Source organism: Salvelinus fontinalis, chromosome 11, assembly GCF_029448725.1.
Source record: "Salvelinus fontinalis isolate EN_2023a chromosome 11, ASM2944872v1, whole genome shotgun sequence".
Classification (NCBI taxonomy): domain Eukaryota; kingdom Metazoa; phylum Chordata; class Actinopteri; order Salmoniformes; family Salmonidae; genus Salvelinus; species Salvelinus fontinalis.
Window position 1 is genome coordinate 13,137,515 of NC_074675.1, and position 23,458 is coordinate 13,160,972.

A 23,458-nucleotide genomic window follows, 5' to 3' on the forward strand; every position below is an offset into this window, starting at 1 on the left:
GAGAGAGAGGGAAGACAGAGTGGGGACATAAAGGGAGAGAGAGAGAGAGGGAAGACAGAGTGGGGACATAAAGGGAGAGAGTGAGAGAGGGAAGACAGAGTGGGGACATAAAGGGAGAGAGTGAGAGAGGGAAGACAGAGTGGGGACATAAAGGGAGAGAGAGAGAGAGGGAAGACAGAGTGGGGACATAAAGGGAGAGAGTGAGAGGGAAGACAGAGTGGGGACATAAAGGGAGAGAGAGAGAGAGAGAGGGAAGACAGAGTGGGGACATAAAGGGAGAGAGAGAGAGAGAAGACAGAGTGGGGACATAAAGGGAGAGAGAGAGAGAGAGAGGGAAGACAGAGTGGGGACATAAAGGGAGAGAGAGAGAGAGAGAGAGAAGACAGAGTGGGGACATAAAGGGAGAGAGAGAGAGGGAAGACAGAGTGGGGACATAAAGGGAGAGAGTGAGAGAGGGAAGACAGAGTGGGGACATAAAGGGAGAGAGTGAGAGGGAAGACAGAGTGGGGACATAAAGGGAGAGAGAGAGAGAGAGAGGGAAGACAGAGTGGGGACATAAAGGGAGAGAGAGAGAGAGAGAGGGAAGACAGAGTGGGGACATAAAGGGAGAGCGAGAGAGAGGGAAGACAGAGTGGGGACATAAAGGGAGAGAGAGAGAGAGGGAAGACAGAGTGGGGACATAAAGGGAGAGAGTGAGAGGGAAGACAGAGTGGGGACATAAAGGGAGAGAGTGAGAGGGAAGACAGAGTGGGGACATAAAGGGAGAGAGTGAGAGGGAAGACAGAGTGGGGACATAAAGGGAGAGAGTGAGAGGGAAGACAGAGTGGGGACATAAAGGGAGAGAGTGAGAGGGAAGACAGAGTGGGGACATAAAGGGAGAGAGAGAGAGGGAAGACAGAGTGGGGACATAAAGGGAGAGAGAGAGAGAGAGAGGGAAGACAGAGTGGGGACATAAAGGGAGAGAGAGAGAGAGAGAGGGAAGACAGAGTGGGGACATAAAGGGAGAGAGTGAGAGGGAAGACAGAGTGGGGACATAAAGGGAGAGAGAGAGAGAGAGAGGGAAGACAGAGTGGGGACATAAAGGGAGAGAGAGAGAGAGAGGGAAGACAGAGTGGGGACATAAAGGGAGAGAGTGAGAGGGAAGACAGAGTGGGGACATAAAGGGAGAGAGAGAGAGAGAGAGAGGGAAGACAGAGTGGGGACATAAAGGGAGAGCGAGAGAGAGGGAAGACAGAGTGGGGACATAAAGGGAGAGAGTGAGAGGGAAGAAAGAGTGGGGACATAAAGGGAGAGAGAGAGAGAGGGAAGACAGAGTGGGGACATAAAGGGAGAGCGAGAGAGAGGGAAGACAGAGTGTGGACATAAAGGGAGAGAGAGCGAGAGAGAGGGAAGACAGAGTGGGGACATAAAGGGAGAGAGAGAGAGAGAGAGGGAAGACAGAGTGGGGACATAAAGGGAGAGAGAGAGAGAGAGAGGGAAGACAGAGTGGGGACATAAAGGGAGAGAGAGAGAGAGAGAGGGAAGACAGAGTGGGGACATAAAGGGAGAGAGAGAGAGAGAGAGGGAAGACAGAGTGGGGACATAAAGGGAGAGAGAGAGAGAGAGGGAAGACAGAGTGGGGACATAAAGGGAGAGAGAGAGAGAGGGAAGACAGAGTGGGGACATAAAGGGAGAGAGTGAGAGAGGGAAGACAGAGTGGGGACATAAAGGGAGAGAGAGAGAGAGGGAAGACAGAGTGGGGACATAAAGGGAGAGAGTGAGAGGGAAGACAGAGTGGGGACATAAAGGGAGAGAGAGAGAGAGAGAGAGAGGGAAGACAGAGTGGGGACATAAAGGGAGAGAGAGAGAGAGAGAGAAGACAGAGTGGGGACATAAAGGGAGAGAGAGAGAGAGGGAAGACAGAGTGGGGACATAAAGGGAGAGAGTGAGAGGGAAGACAGAGTGGGGACATAAAGGGAGAGAGAGAGAGAGGGAAGACAGAGTGGGGACATAAAGGGAGAGAGTGAGAGGGAAGACAGAGTGGGGACATAAAGGGAGAGAGTGAGAGGGAAGACAGAGTGGGGACATAAAGGGAGAGAGTGAGAGGGAAGACAGAGTGGGGACATAAAGGGAGAGAGAGAGAGAGAGAGAGAAGACAGAGTGGGGACATAAAGGGAGAGAGAGAGAGAGGGAAGACAGAGTGGGGACATAAAGGGAGAGAGTGAGAGAGGGAAGACAGAGTGGGGACATAAAGGGAGAGAGTGAGAGGGAAGACAGAGTGGGGACATAAAGGGAGAGAGAGAGAGAGGGAAGACAGAGTGGGGACATAAAGGGAGAGAGTGAGAGAGGGAAGACAGAGTGGGGACATAAAGGGAGAGAGTGAGAGGGAAGACAGAGTGGGGACATAAAGGGAGAGAGAGAGAGAGGGAAGACAGAGTGGGGACATAAAGGGAGAGAGAGAGAGGGAAGACAGAGTGGGGACATAAAGGGAGAGAGAGAGAGAGGGAAGACAGAGTGGGGACATAAAGGGAGAGAGTGAGAGGGAAGACAGAGTGGGGACATAAAGGGAGAGAGAGAGAGAGGGAAGACAGAGTGGGGACATAAAGGGAGAGAGTGAGAGGGAAGACAGAGTGGGGACATAAAGGGAGAGAGTGAGAGGGAAGACAGAGTGGGGACATAAAGGGAGAGAGAGAGAGGGAAGACAGAGTGGGGACATAAAGGGAGAGAGAGAGAGAGAGAGAGAAGACAGAGTGGGGACATAAAGGGAGAGAGAGAGAGAGAGGGAAGACAGAGTGGGGACATAAAGGGAGAGAGTGAGAGAGGGAAGACAGAGTGGGGACATAAAGGGAGAGAGAGAGAGGGAAGACAGAGTGGGGACATAAAGGGAGAGAGAGAGAGAGGGAAGACAGAGTGGGGACATAAAGGGAGAGAGTGAGAGGGAAGACAGAGTGGGGACATAAAGGGAGAGAGAGAGAGAGGGAAGACAGAGTGGGGACATAAAGGGAGAGAGTGAGAGGGAAGACAGAGTGGGGACATAAAGGGAGAGAGTGAGAGGGAAGACAGAGTGGGGACATAAAGGGAGAGAGAGAGAGGGAAGACAGAGTGGGGACATAAAGGGAGAGAGAGAGAGAGAGAAGACAGAGTGGGGACATAAAGGGAGAGAGAGAGAGAGGGAAGACAGAGTGGGGACATAAAGGGAGAGAGTGAGAGAGGGAAGACAGAGTGGGGACATAAAGGGAGAGAGAGAGAGGGAAGACAGAGTGGGGACATAAAGGGAGAGAGAGAGAGAGGGAAGACAGAGTGGGGACATAAAGGGAGAGAGTGAGAGGGAAGACAGAGTGGGGACATAAAGGGAGAGAGAGAGAGAGGGAAGACAGAGTGGGGACATAAAGGGAGAGAGTGAGAGGGAAGACAGAGTGGGGACATAAAGGGAGAGAGTGAGAGGGAAGACAGAGTGGGGACATAAAGGGAGAGAGAGAGAGAGGGAAGACAGAGTGGGGACATAAAGGGAGAGAGAGAGAGAGAGAGAGAAGACAGAGTGGGGACATAAAGGGAGAGAGAGAGAGAGGGAAGACAGAGTGGGGACATAAAGGGAGAGAGTGAGAGAGGGAAGACAGAGTGGGGACATAAAGGGAGAGAGTGAGAGGGAAGACAGAGTGGGGACATAAAGGGAGAGAGAGAGAGAGAGAGGGAAGACAGAGTGGGGACATAAAGGGAGAGAGAGAGAGAGAGAGAGAGGGAAGACAGAGTGGGGACATAAAGGGAGAGAGAGAGAGAGGGAAGACAGAGTGGGGACATAAAGGGAGAGAGTGAGAGAGGGAAGACAGAGTGGGGACATAAAGGGAGAGAGTGAGAGGGAAGACAGAGTGGGGACATAAAGGGAGAGAGTGAGAGGGAAGACAGAGTGTGGACATAAAGGGAGAGAGTGAGAGGGAAGACAGAGTGGGGACATAAAGGGAGAGAGTGAGAGAGGGAAGACAGAGTGGGGACATAAAGGGAGAGAGTGAGAGGGAAGACAGAGTGGGGACATAAAGGGAGAGAGAGAGAGAGAGAGGGAAGACAGAGTGGGGACATAAAGGGAGAGCGAGAGAGAAGGGAAGACAGAGTGGGGACATAAAGGGAGAGAGAGAGAGAGGGAAGACAGAGTGGGGACATAAAGGGAGAGAGTGAGAGAGGGAAGACAGAGTGGGGACATAAAGGGAGAGAGTGAGAGGGAAGACAGAGTGGGGACATAAAGGGAGAGAGAGAGAGAGAGAGGGAAGACAGAGTGGGGACATAAAGGGAGAGAGAGAGAGAGGGAAGACAGAGTGGGGACATAAAGGGAGAGAGAGAGAGAGGGAAGACAGAGTGGGGACATAAAGGGAGAGAGTGAGAGGGAAGACAGAGTGGGGACATAAAGGGAGAGAGTGAGAGGGAAGACAGAGTGGGGACATAAAGGGAGAGAGTGAGAGGGAAGACAGAGTGGGGACATAAAGGGAGAGAGAGAGAGAGAGAGAGAGAGAAGACAGAGTGGGGACATAAAGGGAGAGAGAGAGAGAGGGAAGACAGAGTGGGGACATAAAGGGAGAGAGTGAGAGAGGGAAGACAGAGTGGGGACATAAAGGGAGAGAGTGAGAGGGAAGACAGAGTGGGGACATAAAGGGAGAGAGAGAGAGAGAGAGGGAAGACAGAGTGGGGACATAAAGGGAGAGAGAGAGAGAGGGAAGACAGAGTGGGGACATAAAGGGAGAGAGAGAGAGAGGGAAGACAGAGTGGGGACATAAAGGGAGAGAGTGAGAGAGGGAAGACAGAGTGGGGACATAAAGGGAGAGAGTGAGAGGGAAGACAGAGTGGGGACATAAAGGGAGAGAGTGAGAGGGAAGACAGAGTGTGGACATAAAGGGAGAGAGTGAGAGGGAAGACAGAGTGGGGACATAAAGGGAGAGAGTGAGAGAGGGAAGACAGAGTGGGGACATAAAGGGAGAGAGTGAGAGGGAAGACAGAGTGGGGACATAAAGGGAGAGAGAGAGAGAGAGAGGGAAGACAGAGTGGGGACATAAAGGGAGAGAGAGAGAGGGGGAAGACAGAGTGGGGACATAAAGGGAGAGAGAGAGAGAGGGAAGACAGAGTGGGGACATAAAGGGAGAGAGTGAGAGAGGGAAGACAGAGTGGGGACATAAAGGGAGAGAGTGAGAGGGAAGACAGAGTGGGGACATAAAGGGAGAGAGAGCGAGAGAGAGGGAAGACAGAGTGGGGACATAAAGGGAGAGAGAGAGAGAGGGAAGACAGAGTGGGGACATAAATGGAGAGAGTGAGAGGGAAGACAGAGTGGGGACATAAAGGGAGAGAGTGAGAGGGAAGACAGAGTGGGGACATAAAGGGAGAGAGTGAGAGGGAAGACAGAGTGGGGACATAAAGGGAGAGAGTGAGAGGGAAGACAGAGTGGGGACATAAAGGGAGAGAGTGAGAGGGAAGACAGAGTGGGGACATAAAGGGAGAGAGAGAGAGAGAGAGGGAAGACAGAGTGGGGACATAAAGGGAGAGAGTGAGAGGGAAGACAGAGTGGGGACATAAAGGGAGAGAGAGAGAGAGGGAAGACAGAGTGGGGACATAAAGGGAGAGAGTGAGAGAGGAAGGGAAGACAGAGTGGGGACATAAAGGGAGAGCGAGAGAGAGGGAAGACAGAGTGGGGACATAAAGGGAGAGAGAGAGAGAGGGAAGACAGAGTGGGGACATAAAGGGAGAGAGTGAGAGGGAAGACAGAGTGGGGACATAAAGGGAGAGAGTGAGAGGGAAGACAGAGTGGGGACATAAAGGGAGAGAGTGAGAGGGAAGACAGAGTGGGGACATAAAGGGAGAGAGAGAGAGAGAGAGAGAAGACAGAGTGGGGACATAAAGGGAGAGAGAGAGAGAGGGAAGACAGAGTGGGGACATAAAGGGAGAGAGTGAGAGAGGGAAGACAGAGTGGGGACATAAAGGGAGAGAGTGAGAGGGAAGACAGAGTGGGGACATAAAGGGAGAGAGAGAGAGAGAGAGGGAAGACAGAGTGGGGACATAAAGGGAGAGCGAGAGAGAGGGAAGACAGAGTGGGGACATAAAGGGAGAGAGAGAGAGAGGGAAGACAGAGTGGGGACATAAAGGGAGAGAGTGAGAGAGGGAAGACAGAGTGGGGACATAAAGGGAGAGAGTGAGAGGGAAGACAGAGTGGGGACATAAAGGGAGAGAGAGAGAGAGAGAGGGAAGACAGAGTGGGGACATAAAGGGAGAGCGAGAGAGAGGGAAGACAGAGTGGGGACATAAAGGGAGAGAGAGAGAGAGGGAAGACAGAGTGGGGACATAAAGGGAGAGAGTGAGAGAGGGAAGACAGAGTGGGGACATAAAGGGAGAGAGTGAGAGGGAAGACAGAGTGGGGACATAAAGGGAGAGAGTGAGAGGGAAGACAGAGTGGGGACATAAAGGGAGAGAGAGAGAGAGAGAGGGAAGACAGAGTGGGGACATAAAGGGAGAGCGAGAGAGAGGGAAGACAGAGTGGGGACATAAAGGGAGAGAGAGAGAGAGGGAAGACAGAGTGGGGACATAAAGGGAGAGAGTGAGAGAGGGAAGACAGAGTGGGGACATAAAGGGAGAGAGTGAGAGGGAAGACAGAGTGGGGACATAAAGGGAGAGAGAGAGAGAGAGAGGGAAGACAGAGTGGGGACATAAAGGGAGAGCGAGAGAGAGGGAAGACAGAGTGGGGACATAAAGGGAGAGAGAGAGAGAGGGAAGACAGAGTGGGGACATAAAGGGAGAGAGTGAGAGGGAAGACAGAGTGGGGACATAAAGGGAGAGAGTGAGAGGGAAGACAGAGTGGGGACATAAAGGGAGAGAGTGAGAGGGAAGACAGAGTGGGGACATAAAGGGAGAGAGTGAGAGGGAAGACAGAGTGTGGACATAAAGGGAGAGAGTGAGAGGGAAGACAGAGTGGGGACATAAAGGGAGAGAGAGAGAGAGAGAGGGAAGACAGAGTGGGGACATAAAGGGAGAGAGTGAGAGGGAAGACAGAGTGGGGACATAAAGGGAGAGAGTGAGAGGGAAGACAGAGTGGGGACATAAAGGGAGAGAGAGAGAGAGAGAGAGAGGGAAGACAGAGTGTGGACATAAAGGGAGAGAGTGAGAGGGAAGACAGAGTGGGGACATAAAGGGAGAGAGAGAGAGAGAGAGAGAGGGAAGACAGAGTGGGGACATAAAGGGAGAGAGAGAGAGAGAGAGGGAAGACAGAGTGGGGACATAAAGGGAGAGAGAGAGAGAGAGAGAGAGAGAGAGGGCAGACAGAGTGGGGACATAAAGGGAGAGAGAGAGAGAGAGAGGGAAGACAGAGTGGGGACATAAAGGGAGAGAGTGAGAGAGGGAAGACAGAGTGGGGACATAAAGGGAGAGAGAGAGAGAGGGAAGACAGAGTGGGGACATAAAGGGAGAGAGAGAGAGAGGGAAGACAGAGTGGGGACATAAAGGGAGAGAGTGAGAGAGGGAAGACAGAGTGGGGACATAAAGGGAGAGAGTGAGAGAGGGAAGACAGAGTGGGGACATAAAGGGAGAGCCAGTGAATAAGCTCAATCAAAGTGAAAGGGAGAGAGGGAGACAGACGAGCGAGAGAGAGAGGGAGAGGGAGGCACGAGAGAGAGAGAGACAGAGAGAGAGAGAGAGAGAGAGAGAGAGAGAGAGAGAGAGAGAGAGAGAGAGAGGGGGGGGGGGGGAGGCATGAGAGAGAGAGAGAGAGGAGGCACGATAGAGAGAGAGAGAGAGACGAGAGAGATATAGTGTGTGAGAGGGGCTTCAGGGTTGGAGAGACAGCGCGGGAGTCTGAAGCAGAATCCTCTATCAATGCCGGAGATCACTCAAAAGCACATTGCCGAATGGAGAAAAATGAGAGAGATTTTTCATCCAGAAGGATGCAAAAACATCCTATTCCTCACCTCATGGTCATAGGCTGTATCTCTTCTGCAATACTATATCACGGCATAGCGTCTTCTTTCCCCATCCGTCTCCTTACTCTTCCTCTCTTAGTCAAACCATCTGAATGACACTCTCTCTCCTTCCCCTCTGCCGACTGTTTGTGCGTCTGTGTGTGTATGTGTGTGTTTGTGTCTGTGTGTGTAGTGTCCATTCTGTGGTGGTGCATAGCTCCCTACTCCCGGCGGGGATAAAGAAGTCTCTGTTAACCACCCTACCCACTTCCCCAGTCCCTCTACAGGGGCTAAAACTAGCACTATCTCCACACAGGTCAGGTAACACAACACGGTTATAAAGACACTGTACACATCTACAAGTGTCAGACAAGGACCCCAAATAAACCACTGTCCTCAGTGACGGATGACTATTCATATATAATGGTATACGTTAACATCCATCCTTTCAGCTCTCGGATCAAAACACTGCAGATATTGCAAACCGCCATCAGACGATGAATAGATGCTAATGATTTGGACCCAAAAAGGAACTCAAAGGTTTTACGGGAGAGAGAGTTGAGTGACTTTGAAAAGGGGAGAGAGAGCGAGAGAAGAGAGACACTTACCGTCCTCTTTGCATTCTTCTGGTGGCTTCGCCTTCTTCGCCAGCCGCGGGTCCAGCCACGACGTCGTCTTGGTGTTGTGGCTTGACGAGAGAGAAGAGGAGAGACAGGGACAGAAAGAGAGAGAGAGAGACAGTGAGGGAGGAGATTCTCAATTCAGCATCATTTCAGAGAAAAAGAGACGTTCCCCTGTGTGCCTACCCTCCAAACTAGCTGGCGAGAAGAAAAAACCCTTTAGGTTAACAAAATGGCAATCGATACTTTTAATTTGCACACTGTTTCTCATTAGTGCAGGGAAGAATGGAGGGATGGCGGGTGAAGGGGAGAGGTGTGAGTGATAGAGCTGAACAGCTGTGGGCTTGGCAGGATCAACACTGCGGGCTGTAAAACTGGACTGTGATCAGATGAGAGGCGGTGCCAAGGAAACTTCAATGGATCTCTTTATCGCATCTGAGGACATAATGCCCTCCCTTGAAGACGATGGCAGGACAAGTGGGGGAAGGGAGTGAGGGAAACGCGGCTACGGGAAAGCAGGACGAGCTGCCAAAAAAATGATCCCCGAATCCATCCTTGGGAGGAGGGGACACTGTGAGCACTACTTGAAAATCCTCCCTCTCTCTCTCTCTCTCTTTTTTTTTTTTTATCCCATTTTCTCCCCAATTTTCGTGGCATCCAATCGCCAGTAATTACTACCTTGTCTCATCGCTACAACTCCCGTACGGGCTCGGGAGAGACGAAGGTCGAAAGCCATGCGTCCTCCGAAGCACAACCCAACCAGCCGTACTGCTTCTTAACACAGCGCGCCTCCAACCCGGAAGCCAGCCGCACCAATGTGTCGGAGGAAACACCGTGTACCTGGCCCCCTTGGCTGGCGCGCACTGCGCCCGGCCCGCCACAGGAGTCGCTGGAGCGCGATGAGACAAGGATATCCCTACCGGCCAAACCCTCCCCACCCCGGACGACGCCATGCCAATTGTGCGTCGCCCCACGGACCTCCCGGTCGCGGCCGGCTGCGACAGAGCCTGGGCGCGAACCCAGAGACTCTGGTGGCGCAGTTAGCACTGCGATGCAGTGCCCTAGACCACTGCCCCACCCGGGAGGCCTCTCTCTCTCTCTCTTGATTCTGCCTTTCAATCTCTTCCCACCCCTCTCTCTTTCCCTTCCTCCTTCTCCCTCTCTTTCTATCTATCTATCTCTCCCTGTCTTCCCCTGTATCTCTCTCTCTCTGAGGATTCTGGATAAACAAATTGATCGAATCTGGAGACAAATCAAAGGGAGCCACCCCGTTGGCATCTGGTACCGCCTTGGCACCGCATCATTTACTTTTCCCAAAACGTACAGCTACAAATTCGGCGGCTAAATGCACAACGTTCCAGATTGATTCATCTAGATGTAGGAACACAGAGGGCCTGGGTGGACGAGACATATGGAGACCAAGTCTAGCCTCTGTGGAGGAGAGGATACACAATAAGTATGTGACTGGCTGACTGGCTGACTGACTGGCTAACTTGCTGGCTGACCGGCTGACTGGCTGGCAGACAACTACATTAAAACTAACCCTGCTGGATGTTTTCTCTGCTACTCTATTATACGACACAATGAAAGGCAGTCCTTTGGGAATCGGATGATGTTTCTGTCACATAAATTCGAACGATTGTTAATTTCCTAAAGGATTCGGTAATAACCTGCCTATTGACTGATGTACATACACAAACAGGCACAGACACACTCACACAGTCAGAAGACGTTTAAATATTATTCAAATGTAAGAGAAAGACAACTCACCTCTACAATTATATTGTAGCAGTAAAAATCTAACAGACCTGTTGTAAAATAGCTCCAATACAGCTGGCCACACGGAACAATAGAATTCATTACAGTGGGAGTGAGTGTTATTGTGTGTGTGTGTGTGTGTGCATGTGAAAGCTGCTTAAAATGCTTGGGCAACTTTTACCTTCTATTCTCCCTGGCGAAACATTGCATGGACAAGAACCTCTAAATCTCATGACAACAACAGTCAACTATTTGGCTGCTGTTGGCTGTCTGTTTGTGTGTGTGCTTGCGTGTGTGGGTGTGCATTGGGATAATTTGATGACGTTCTCTTCAGCGCAGACACTTACTCGATAAAGTACACCTCTCCCTTCTCTGTGTAGGCCATCTCCCAGTTCTCTGGCAGGGGGCCAAGCTCACTCTCACTCTCATCTGGCTTAGGGGGCGACTTGGCTAGCTCGCCCCCCTCCTCCTGGGGGACCTCGTTGTTTGGGGTGGTAGAGGAGAAGGTGGGGGTCTCGGTGGGGGGACAGGTCTGAGGGAGGACATCCCCCGAGGAGACATCTGTACTCTTGTCTTCATGTTCGCTGGACTCTGAGGAGAAGAGAATGACAGGGGAGTCAGAGCTGACATTACTACTGGAGGAACAGGGGAGGGAAGAGAGGAGGAGGGAAGGTGAGAGGGGAGGAGGGAAGAGGGTAAGAGGGAAGAGGGAAGAGGGGAGAGGGGAGAGGGGAGAGAGGAGGGAAGGTGAGAGGGGAGAGAGGAGGAGGGAAGGGGAGAGTTGAGAGGGGAGAAGGGAAAGGTAGAGATGAGAGAGGAGGAGGGAAGGGTAGAGGGAGAGGGGTGGAGGGAAGAGGAGAGGGGAGAGAGGAGGAGAGAAGGTGAGAGCGGCGAGAGGAGGAGGGAAGGGGAGAGGGGAGGAGGGAAGGGTAGAGGGGAGGGGAGAGATAAAGCGGGGGAGGGAGGGGAAGGGGAGAGGGAGAGGGGAGGAGAGAAGAGAGGAGGAGGGAAAGGTAGAATGGAGAGATGAGGAGAGAAGGGAAGGAGGGAAGGGGAGGGGAGAGGGGAGGAGGGAAGGTAGAGGGGAGAGAGGAGGAAGGAGGGGTAGAGGGGACATATGAGGAGGGAAGGGAAAGGTAGAAGGGAGAGAGGAAGCGGGGAGAGGGGGCAGCGTGATTGAGTGCCAAGGAAAAAGAGATGGAACGAGATAAAAAGAAAGATAGAGAGGATTTCAAATAGGGAGAGGGTGGCAATTACACAGGGACAGAAATAGAGAGATAGACAGACAGATAAAGAGAGCGAGCAAGAGAGAGTAAGGATACCGAGCAGAGAGAGATGGAGAGTGATTGAAAGAGAGAGGGAAATAGACAGAGAGAGCAGAGTGAGAGAGGTGGCAGGCGGAGGGGATTGAGAGAGAGTGGAGCTGATGATATGTCCTAGTTTGAGTTGTGGCGCTTGGTTGGGCCGTCCCAGAGGACAGCCACAGCAGCAGGCAGAGGTAGGGAGGGAGAGCTCATCTATGGAGCTATCTGCTCACATCACACTGCCTGCTCTATCGATCTCTCTCTCTCTCTTTCACTCTCTCCCTTTCCCCCAACCTGTATATGCACTGCCATACACTCAGTAACAGAAAACTACAGTGCAGCTCTAGGCTGAATACTCGACATCGAATCTTTCTCAGCTTTGTTCACATAGCCCAATGAATAGCAGAGCTACTGTGAGAAAGTACAATAACATGAAACTACTCCAGTCCTATAGCTCAAGTGCATTTATATGGGTTACCTGACCAGAACATTAGATTACTCCAATCCTATAGGTCAACGGCATTTACAGTTCCTTGCAAAAGTATTGCCGTTTTTCGTATTTTGGTGCATACAACCTGTAATTTAAATGGATTTTTATTTGGATTTCATGTAATGGACATACACAAAATAGTCCAAATTGGTAAAGTGAAATTAACTTGTTTAAAAAAAACAGAAAACAGAAAAGTTCCTAATTAAGATCTAGTTCAACCAATTAACTTCAGAAGTCACATAATTAGTTAAATAAAGTTCACCTGTGTGCATTCTAAGTGTCACATGATCTGTTATATGATCTCAGTATATATACACCTATTCTGAAAGGCCCCAGAGTCTGGGAGCACCACCAAGCAAGCGGCACCATGAAGACCAAGGAGCTCTCCAAACAGGTCAGGGACAAAGTTGTGGAGAAGTACAGATCAGGGTTGGGCTATAAAAAAATATCAGAAACGTTGAACATCCCACAAAGCACCATTAAATCCTTTATTAAAAAATGGAAAAATATGGCACCACAACAAACCTGCCAAGAGAGGGCCGCCCACCAAAACTTATGGACCAGGCAAGGAGGGCATTAATCAGAGAGGCAACAACGAGGCCAAAGATAACCCTGGAGGAGCTGCAAAGTATCTGTCCATAGGACCACTTTAAGCCGTACACTTCAGAGAGCTGGGCTTTACGGAAGAGTGGCCAGAAAAAAGCCATTGCTTAAAGAAAAAAACAAGCAAGCACGTTTGGTGTTCGCCAAAAGGCATGTGGGAGACTCCCCAAACATACGGAAGAAGGTACTCTGGTCAGATGAGACTAAAATGTAGCTTTTTGGCCATCAAGGAAAACGCTATGTCTGGCGCAAACCCAACACCTCTCATCACCGCGAGAACACCATCCCCACAGTGAAGCATGGTGGTGGCAGCATCATGCTGTGGGGATGTTTTTCATCAGCAGGGACTGGGAAACTGGTCAGAATTGAAGGAATGATGGATGGCGCTAAATACAGGGAAATTCTTGAGGGAAACCTGTTTCAGTCTTCCAGAGATTTGAGACTGGGACAGAGGTTCACCTTCCAGCAGGACAATGACCCTAAGCATACTGCTAAATCAACACTCAAGTGGTTTAAGGGAAAACATGTCCTGGAATGGCCTAGTCAAAGCCCAGACCTCAATCCAGTTGAAAATCTGTGGTATGACTTAAAGATTGCTGTACACCAGCAGAACCCATCCCCACTGCTGGAGCAGTTTTGCCTTGAAGAATGAGCAAAAATCCCAGTGGCTAGATGTGCCAAACTTATAGAGACATACACCAAAAGACTTGCAGCTGTAATTGCTGCAAAAGGTGGCTCTACAAAGTATTGACTTTGCAGGGTGAATAGGTATGCATGCTCAGGTTCTGTTTTTTTGTCTTATTACTTGTTTGTTTCACAATAAAACATATTTTGCATCTTCAAAGTGGTAGGCATGTTGTCTAAATCAAATGATACAAACCCCCCAAAAATCTATTTTAATTCCAGGTTGTAAGGCAACAAAATAGGAAAAAAGCCAAAGGGGTTGAATACTTTGGCAAGCCACTGTATATGGGTTACCTGACCAGAACATACATTATAATGAATAGGTTGATCAATAATAATGGATTGCATATATAATGTAAAGCCATTTTCGAAAGGTCTCAAAAGGTTTTACTAAACAACTACCGTAACAGTGTCATTTATTTTTACATTAACAAATGTCAAGTCAAAATTAATTATACTATTTTGTTTCATGGCTAACATAGGGTTTCTCCGTTCTTATATTAAGTTAGACAGCCAGCATCTTTGCTCCTAGTTGAGAGTAATGACTGTGATGTGGCTTGCATTGATCCAGTAAATCTGCTTCGTGGAACCCCACGCTTGATTTGATCACAGCCTCCAGGCGATGTTTCTCTGTGTCGGTGCGGGGGGTTGAATCTAGCCTCTGGCTACGTGACGTAGACTAAATGTACTGTGATCTGATCTAATGACTGGGAGATGGGATGAGATGGGATACAGTGTAAGGCTGTTGTCTCTGAACACTATCAGTTCTGCTACATGGTATGCTGGAGGGATGTACTCATGCTATTTACAGGCACTAGAACTCCACAGTTTTTCATTTAGACTATCTATGATGATGATGATCTGAGCTCCCTGGGAAGAGCTCCCTGTAGGCAGTAGGGACTTGTATCCATCCTTTATTATGTTATTGTATGGGCCTGACTGAGAGCCGGTTGCTATGATGTAACCTAGACGATAGACTGTTGCTATGTTGTCTGATCAGATCCCAGGGGTCGGTGCTATCTCATTTCGGCGGTGAACTTGTTGTCATGACGAGGATCTATTGTTGCACATCAACACTATGTCTGCGTTGGAACCTAACCTGGGGTGATGCCATTGCCGTTGCCATTGACAACGGGCCTCTCCTCCTCCTCATCCTCGGGTGGCTCGATGCCGGCCTTCTCCATGTTGCTGACCGACTTGTTCCGTTTCCTCTTCCCCTTGGAGCTGGGTCGGGCGCCCGGCAGGAGCTGATCTGTTACATTTAGCAGCAGAGGGCTGGGCTCGCACGGGGGCTTGGGGGTGCCGTAGTAGTTCTCTAGAGAAGGAAGGAAGGGATACTTCACATTAATGATCATTTTATATACTTAGTCAGTCATACACACATCATATTATACTTAGGTACTGGTGGGTGAGGTTAAAGAATCAAAATGGCCAATGTGACAGACTGATGTTTGAACTTAGGTCTCCCCATGAGACAGTGTTAGCCCCCCATGAGACTGTGTTAGCCCCCAATGAGACTGTGTTAGTCCCCCATGAGACTGTGTTAGCCCCCCATGAGACTGTGTTAGCCCCCCATGAGACTGTGTTAGCCCTCCATGAGACTGTGTTAGCCCCCCATGAGACTGTGTTAACCCCCCATGAGACCTTGTTAGCCCCCAATGAGACAGTGTTAGTCCCCCATAAGACTGTGTTAGCCCCCCATGAGACTGTGTTAGCCCCCCTTGAGACTGTGTTAGCCCCCCATGAGACTGTGTTAGCCCCCCAAGAGACTGTGTTAGCCCCCCAAGAGACTGTGTCAGCCCCCCATGAGACAGTGTTAACCCCGATGAGACTGTGTTAGCCCCCTATGAGACTGTATTAGCCCCCCTTGAGACTGTTTTAGCCCCCCATGAGACTGTGTTAGCCCCCCATGAGACTGTGTTAGCCCCCCTTGTGACTGTGTTAACCCCCCTTGTGACTGTGTTAGTCCCCCATGAGACTGTGTTAGCCCCCATGCGACTGTGTTAGCTCCCATGAGAATGTGTTAGCCCCCCATGAGACTGTGTTAGCCCCCCATGAGACTGTGTTAGCCCCCCATGAGACTGTGTTAGCCCCAAGAGACTGTGTTAGCCACATGAGACAGTGTTATCCCCCCATGAGACAGTGTTATTCCCCCATTAGACTGTGTTAGTCCCCCATGAGACTGTGTTAGTCCCCCATGAGACTGTGTTAGCCCCCCATGAGACTGTGTTAGCCCCCCATGAGACTGTGTTAGCCCCTTGAGACTGTTTAAGCCCCATGAGACTGTGTTAGCCCCATGAGACTGTGTTAGCCCCATGAGACTGTGTTAGCCCCATGAGACTGTGTTAGCCCCATGAGACTGTGTTAGCTGTGTTAGCCCCATGAGACTGTGTCAGCCCCCAATGAGACAGTGTTAGCCCCCAATGAGACAGTGTTAGCCCCCCATGAGACTGTGTTAGCCCCCCATGAGACTGTGTTAGCCCCCATGAGACAGTGTTAGTCCCCCATGAGACTGTGTTAGCCCCCCATGAGACTGTGTCAGCCCCCCATGAGACTGTGTCAGCCCCCCATGAGACAGTGTTATCCCCCCATGAGACAGTGTTATCCCCCCATGAGACAGTGTTAACCCCCCCCCATGAGACAGTGTTATTCCCCCTTGAGACTGTTAGCCCCTTGAGACTGTGTTAGCCCCTTGAGACTGTGTTAGCCCCATGAGACTGTGTTAGCCCCTTGAGACTGTGTTAGCCCCTTGAGACTATGTTAGCCCCCCATGAGACTGTGTTAGCCCTCCATGAGACTGTGTTAGCCCCCCATGACACTGTGTTAGCCCCTTGAGACTGTGTTAGCCCCTTGAGACTGTTAGCCCCTTGAGACTGTGTTAGCCCCATGAGACTGTGTTAGCCCCCTGAGACTGTGTTAGCCCCTTGAGACTGTGTTAGCCCCTTGAGACTGTGTTAGCCCCTTGAGACTGTGTTAGCCCCTTGAGACTGTGTTAGCCCAATGAGACGGTGTTAGCCCAATGAGACGGTGTTAACCCCCCCCCCCCCCATGAGACAGTCTTAACCCCCCCATGAGACAGTGTTATTCCCTCTTGAGACTGTGTTAGCCCCCCATGAGACTGTGTTAGCCCCCCATGACACTGTGTTAGCCCCTTGAGACTGTGTTAGCCCCTTGAGACTGTTAGCCCCTTGAGACTGTGTTAGCCCCATGTGACTGTGTTAGCCCCCTGAGACTGTGTTAGCCCCTTGAGACTGTGTTAGCCCCTTGAGACTGTGTTAGCCCCTTGAGACTGTGTTAGCCCCTTGAGACTGTGTTAGCCCCCTTGAGACTGTGTTAGCCCCCTTGAGACTGTGTTAGCCCCCCATGAGACTGTGTTAGCCCCTTGAGACTGTGTTAGCCCCATGATACTGTGTTAGCCCCATGAGACTGTGTTAGCCCCCTATGAGACTGTGTTAGCCCCTTGAGACTGTGTTAGCCCCTTGAGACTGTGTTAGCCCCTTGAGACTGTGTTAGCCCCTTGAGACCGTGTTAGCCCCTTGAGACTGTGTTAGCCCCCTATGAGACTGTGTTATCCCCTTGAGACTGTGTTAGCCCCTTGAGACTGTGTTAGCCCCTTGTGACTGTGTTAGTCCCCCATGAGACTGTGTTAGCCCCCATGCGACTGTGTTAGCTCCCATGAGAATGTGTTAGCCCCCCATGAGACTGTGTTAGCCCCTCATGAGACTGTGCTAGCCCCCCAAGAGACTGTGTTAGCCCCAAGAGACTGTGTTAGCCACATGAGACAGTGTTATCCCCCCATGAGACAGTGTTATTCCCCCATTAGACTGTGTTAGTCCCCCATGAGACTGTGTTAGTCCCCCATGAGACTGTGTTAGCCCCCCATGAGACTGTGTTAGCCCCCCATGAGACTGTGTTAGCCCCTTGAGACTGTTTAAGCCCCATGAGACTGTGTTAGCCCCATGAGACTGTGTTAGCCCCATGAGACTGTGTTAGCCCCATGAGACTGTGTTAGCCCCATGAGACTGTGTTAGCCCCATGAGACTGTGTCAGCCCCCAATGAGACAGTGTTAGCCCCCAATGAGACAGTGTTAGGCCCCCATGAGACTGTGTTAGCCCCCCATGAGACTGTGTTAGCCCCCATGAGACAGTGTTAGTCCCCCATGAGACTGTGTTAGCCCCCCATGAGACTGTGTCAGCCCCCCATGAGACAGTGTTATCCCCCCATGAGACAGTGTTATCCCCCCATGAGACAGTAATAACCCCCCCCCCCCATGAGACAGTGTTATTCCCCCTTGAGACTGTTAGCCCCTTGAGACTGTTAGCCCCTGGAGACTGTGTTAGCCCCTTGAGACTGTTAGCCCCATGAGACTGTGTTAGCCCCTTGAGACTATGTTAGCCCCCCATGAGACTGTGTTAGCCCTCCATGAGACTGTGTTAGCCCCCCATGAGACTGTGTTAGCCCAATGAGACAGTTTTAGCCCAATGAGACAGTGTTAACCCCCCCCCCCCCCGAGACAGTGTTAACCCCCCCATGAGACAGTGTTATTCCCTCTTGAGACTGTGTTAGCCCCCCATGAGACTGTGTTAGCCCCTTTAGACTGTTAGCCCCTTGAGACTGTTAACCCCTTGAGACTGTTTGAGCCCCATGACACTGTGTTAGCCCCCCACGAGACTGTGTTAGCCCCCCACGAGACTGTGTTAGCCCCCCACGAGACTGTGTTAGCCCCCCACGAGACTGTGTTAGCCCCTTGAGACTGTGTTAGCCCCCCTTGAGACTGTGTTAGCCCCTTGAGACTGTTAGCCCCCCATGAGACTGTGTTAGCCCCCCATGAGACTGTGTTAGCCCCCCATGAGACTGGGTTAGCCCCCCATGAGACTGTGTTAGCCCCCTGAGACTGTGTTAGCCCCCATGAGACTGGGTTAGCCCCCCATGAGACTGGGTTAGCTCCCCATGAGACTGGGTTAGGCCCCTGAGACTGTGTTAGCCCCATGAGACTGTGTTAGCCCCGCATGAGACTGTGTTATCCCCCTATGAGACTGTGTCAGCCCCCCATGAGACAGTGTTATCCCCCCATGAGACAGTGTTAACCCCCCCCATGAGACTGTGTTATTCCCCCTTGAGACTGTTAGCCCCTTGAGACTGTTAGCCCCTTGAGACTGTTAGCCCCTTGAGACTGTTAGCCCCTTGAGACTGTGTTAGCCCCCCATGAGACTGTGTTAGCCCCCCATGAGACTGTGTTAGCCCCCCATGAGACTGTGTTAGCCCCCCATGTGACTGTGTTAGCCCCCTGAGACTGTGTTAGCCCAATGAGACGGTGTTAACCCCCCCCCCCCCATGAGACAGTCTTAACCCCCCCATGAGACAGTGTTATTCCCTCTTGAGACTGTGTTAGCCCCCCATGAGACTGTGTTAGCCCCCCATGACACTGTGTTAGCCCCTTGAGACTGTGTTAGCCCCTTGAGACTGTTAGCCCCTTGAGACTGTGTTAGCCCCATGAGACTGTGTTAGCCCCCTGAGACTGTGTTAGCCCCTTGAGACTGTGTTAGCCCCTTGAGACTGTGTTAGCCCCTTGAGACTGTGTTAGCCCCTTGAGACTGTGTTAGCCCCTTGAGACTGTGTTAGCCCAATGAGACGGTGTTAACCCCCCCCCCCCAATGAGACAGTCTTAACCCCCCCATGAGACAGTGTTATTCCCTCTTGAGACTGTGTTAGCCCCCCATGAGACTGTGTTAGCCCCCCATGACACTGTGTTAGCCCCTTGAGACTGTGTTAGCCCCTTGAGACTGTTAGCCCCTTGAGACTGTGTTAGCCCCATGAGACTGTGTTAGCCCCATGAGACTGTGTTAGCCCCTTGAGACTGTGTTAGCCCCTTGAGACTGTGTTAGCCCCTTGAGACTGTGTTAGCCCCTTGAGACTGTGTTAGCCCCTTGAGACTGTGTTAGCCCCCTTGAGACTGTGTTAGCCCCCTTGAGACTGTGTTAGCCCCCTATGAGACTGTGTTAGCCCCTTGAGACTGTGTTAGCCCCATGATACTGTGTTAGCCCCATGAGACTGTGTTAGCCCCCTATGAGACTGTGTTAGCCCCTTGAGACTGTGTTAGCCCCTTGAGACTGTGTTAGCCCCTTGAGACTGTGTTAGCCCCTTGAGACCGTGTTAGTCCCATGAGACTGTGTTAGCCCCCTATGAGACTGTGTTATCCCCTTGAGACTGTGTTAGCCCCTTGAGACTGTGTTAGCCCCTTGAGACTGTGTTAGCCCCTTGAGACTGTGTTAGCCCCTTGAGACTGTGTTAGCCCCCTATGAGACTGTGTTAGCCCCCTATGAGACTGTGTTAGCCCCTTGAGACAGTGTTAGCCCCATGAGACTGTGTTAGTCCCCTGATCTAAAGCCAAGGTTATTACTCCTACAGTGCATCCATTCTAATAGCTACAATGCTCAGATTGAAAATTATCTGAGGAAGTTTCACCTCAGATTGAAATCTCAACGTTAGTAAACGTGTAATATGAGCAATTTAGAGCATATTTTCTATCTTTTCATAATAGTTATCTGTACCAGAGGATCGAGATACACATTCAGGAGTTGAACCTCAAGTCACATGGGTGAGCAGTGAGCACTGCCACTGTACAAACCTGCTTAACATGCAACACGCCTGAGTTTTGGACACATTTTGTTTGCCTTTGATGATACGTTTATAAAAAGATTTGCTTGGATGTTTTTCTCCCCTTGTTACAAGTTAATATTCAAGCGCCAAAGTAGGGATCACAGTAGACAACACAGGCACAAACAGAACATTAAATTAAACTGTCTATTTAAAGGGAAATATATTGTAAAATGAAATACTGAAAGGGAGTGAGAAGGTCACGCGGGAAGATGATGTCATTATTACATAACCCAATGGAACCAGGACCAGGAAGTGGAATGTCAGTTGACGTCCTGGGAGTTAAAGTTCACATAGTTCTTAAAAGTTGACACTTAAGTCTCAAGGCACGTCAAAGGAGAGGTACTCAAACACAGTCACACACTCCACAACACATATACCTACAAAACACACCCACCCACATGACTTCATATTGGTAACTAAAGCCTGACACTGTCTGGTCCACACCCCAGGCATTTTCACTAACATCACTGTTAGCCCTTTCGTGTCTGCTGGCACATCAGTGTTATCCACCGCACATCAATCAATCACTAAACCATGCACAGATTCCTAGTGATTGAGTGTGTGTGTGTGTTGTAAATAAATAAAGAAGAAGCCTGTCTCTCTCTCTGGGCTCTGGCCTTTGTGCTCTGTGTGGTCATCCCGTCTGTCTCCCCATGGCGGAGTCGCCAGGTCCCAGCATGCAGAGCGTTTCTGGGTTCGTTCTGAACGTGCTCCCCTGGGCTCCTCCTCGCTGATGCTTTCACACATCGCCCACTCTGATCTTCCAGCCCCTGAGTCTGCTAGCAGAAGACTGTCTGCTAAGATCTCCTCCACACACACAGGTATGCACATATGCAAACATCCCTTGAACCAGCTTTAGCCCAGAGATACCTGGCAAAGTCCTGAGACAGCAGATGTCCTTGTTAAGCTGATGTGAGATCTGATGAAGTGTTTGAGCTCTACTCTCTGTAAACAAGGTGTGAAATGGACTGGGGGGGGGGGGGGGATATGATGTTGCCATGGCAATGGAACCTAGTTTCCTTGAGAGCAGGCTTCAAGGCACTGCCTCTCCACTGGAGATTAGGTTATGTAGCTAGAGAGGGTTTCTATGAGAGTGAGATTATCCTGCACCTTTCAGTGGTGCTTCAGTACTTCTGGAGGAGAAACCAGACACCCAAAGATATTTTGAAAATCCAATGAGATTATTCTAATCCTGGGGATTAAGTATTAAAATGATGAACTCCAACAACACGTATGCTGCAGACAGTTGTGGGACCATGGAGAAAATAGTCGCCGGAAAGTCCTATTTCGGTTTGTATCTCAGATATTTGCTGTGGTTACAAAAAGGCCCTGTGAATTTTGTTCGCATTTCTGAGTACACAGTGAGTGTTTCAAATTCAAATGAGAGAACATTGCTGTAAAAAAGCGAATCGAACGGAAAGGCTTAAAACCACAGACTATTTTACCCTGCTGCTGCCTAACAACTAAAAGACATTTCAGTCAGACTTTCATGGAAATCAAATCTAAAATGCACAAAAACATCATGTCACATTCTTCAAACCTTCAAACATTCCTACACAACCTGAAGACAACCTCCAGTAGTATGCTACAATGCTAAATGAGTTGCATACCTTACTGTTAGCTAAACAAAAGCCAAGAGACACATTGACCCACCCTCTGACCTTCCCAAGCAAGGCTTTTGTAATGATGAAAATCCAACACTGTGGATAACATTAACCTGGCAGCCACATTGTATCAACTTGAGATGACTTTTTTCTGCCTTCCTCACACAAAAGAAAAGAGTGATCTCTCCATCTCTTTAAGGGCTTTATTGGCATGGGAAACATATGTTTACATTGCCAAAGCAGGGAAAATAGATAATAAACAAAAGTGAAATAAGCAATAAAAAAATGAACAGTACAATTTAAAAATAATAAAGACATTTCAAATGTTATATTATGTGCAAATAGTTAAAGTACAAAATGGAAAATAAATAAACATTAATATGGGTTGTATTTACAATGGTGTTTGTTCTTCACTGGTTGCCCTTTTCCTGTGGCAACAGGTCACACATCTTGCTGCTGTGATGGCACACTGTGGTATTTCACCCAATAGATATGGGAGTTTATCAAAATTGTGTTTGCTTTTCCAATTATTTGTGGGTCTGTGTAATCTGAGGGAAATATGTGTCTCTAATATGGTCATACATTTGACAGGTCAGTTTCCACCTCATTTTGTGGGCAGTGGGCACATAGCCTGTCTTCTCTTGAGAGGCAGGTCTGCCTACGGTGGCCTTTCTCAATAGCAAGGCTATGCTCACTGAGTCTGTATATAGTCAAAGCGTGACTCTCTCTCTCTCTCTGACTCTCTCTCTGACTCTGACTCTCTCTCTCTCTCTCTCTCTCTCTCTCTCTCTCTCTCTCTCTCTCTTCCTCTCTCTCTCTCTCTCTCTCTCCTCTCCTCATCTCTCTCTCTCCTCTCTCTCTCTCTCTCTCTCTCTCTCTCTCTCTCTCTCTCTCTCTCTCTCTCTCTCTCTCTCTCTCTCTCTCTCTCTCTCTCTCTCTCTCTCTCTCTCTAATTGAGCATTACATATTAAAAAGGTAAATGATGGTGGTACAGTGGTGCAGCCACCGAGAAGAGAAGAAGGGTTCTCTCTACGGAAGAAGACATCCTCGGAGAAGTGATACACGGCCTCAATCGGAGAGAGAATCTAACATCGCTCCTGGCAACCAACCGTTAAATTGACCATCTGCAATTTATTTTTCTGTCATGACAGGCGCGAGGCTGAGCGGGAGGGCTCAGCGAGGGAACAGACATGGAGTTAATGCATTATCTGTCTGTGTGGTGGAGTCCCCTGTATCTGACAGAGTGGAGAGCCAGTAGTTTAGTACACCCAGCACAGAGCCACACAGACCAGGGCAGATGGAGAGAAACTGGAGTGAGTCGTGTTTATTCTGGAGCCATTAGGGCTCAGAGGAGAGCCAGCATGGAGGAGATAGCGAAGTGGAGAGGTGTAGTGGTGTTGTGGGGTGTGTGTGTGAGAGTGTGTTTTCTCCACTCTGATTAAAACAGCTTTTCTGTAATCTATGTTATGATGTCACAGTGATGTGTGAGAGCTGTCTAAATGCACCCAACTCATTCTTCTCTGTCAGAAAGTGGAAGGATGGTGGATAAACAAGCAGCTACATAATACTATTATTCCAACAAGCAATTGAACAAAATCAGGAAAGACCACCCAAAAACCATGATACACCCCCAAAAAAGCGAAAAGCTTGCTTTTACCTTCATAAGTTCCGCTCTCTAGTAAGGCTCCACTTTTCTCCAATTCCATAAACCGATCAACAGTCACAAAGTTGTAGTCCACCCCCGGGACCTCTCCTTCCTTGGGCTGCCTGGTTGTGCCTATCAGAGAGGAGAGGGGAGGAGCACAGTTACACAGTTACAATCAGGGAACTTAC

The 23,458-nt window shown here is 50.0% G+C and overlaps 1 protein-coding gene across 7 annotated transcripts in view; it reads right to left on the reverse strand.

The window, feature by feature from the left end:
• The window catches only part of LOC129865070 (membrane-associated guanylate kinase, WW and PDZ domain-containing protein 2-like), a 290,642-nt gene that overhangs the window by 97,441 nt on the left and 169,743 nt on the right, over nucleotides 1–23,458 (reverse strand). For all 7 annotated transcript variants that reach the window (XM_055937536.1, XM_055937535.1, XM_055937537.1 and 4 more), the window contains exons 3-6: nucleotides 23,283–23,402; nucleotides 14,460–14,675; nucleotides 10,627–10,870; nucleotides 8,510–8,589 (exon numbers count right to left, since the gene is read on the reverse strand). In XM_055937536.1, coding sequence (XP_055793511.1) covers nucleotides 8,510–8,589; nucleotides 10,627–10,870; nucleotides 14,460–14,675; nucleotides 23,283–23,402 — 660 coding nt within the window. The remainder of the gene's footprint in view (nucleotides 1–8,509; nucleotides 8,590–10,626; nucleotides 10,871–14,459; nucleotides 14,676–23,282; nucleotides 23,403–23,458) is intronic.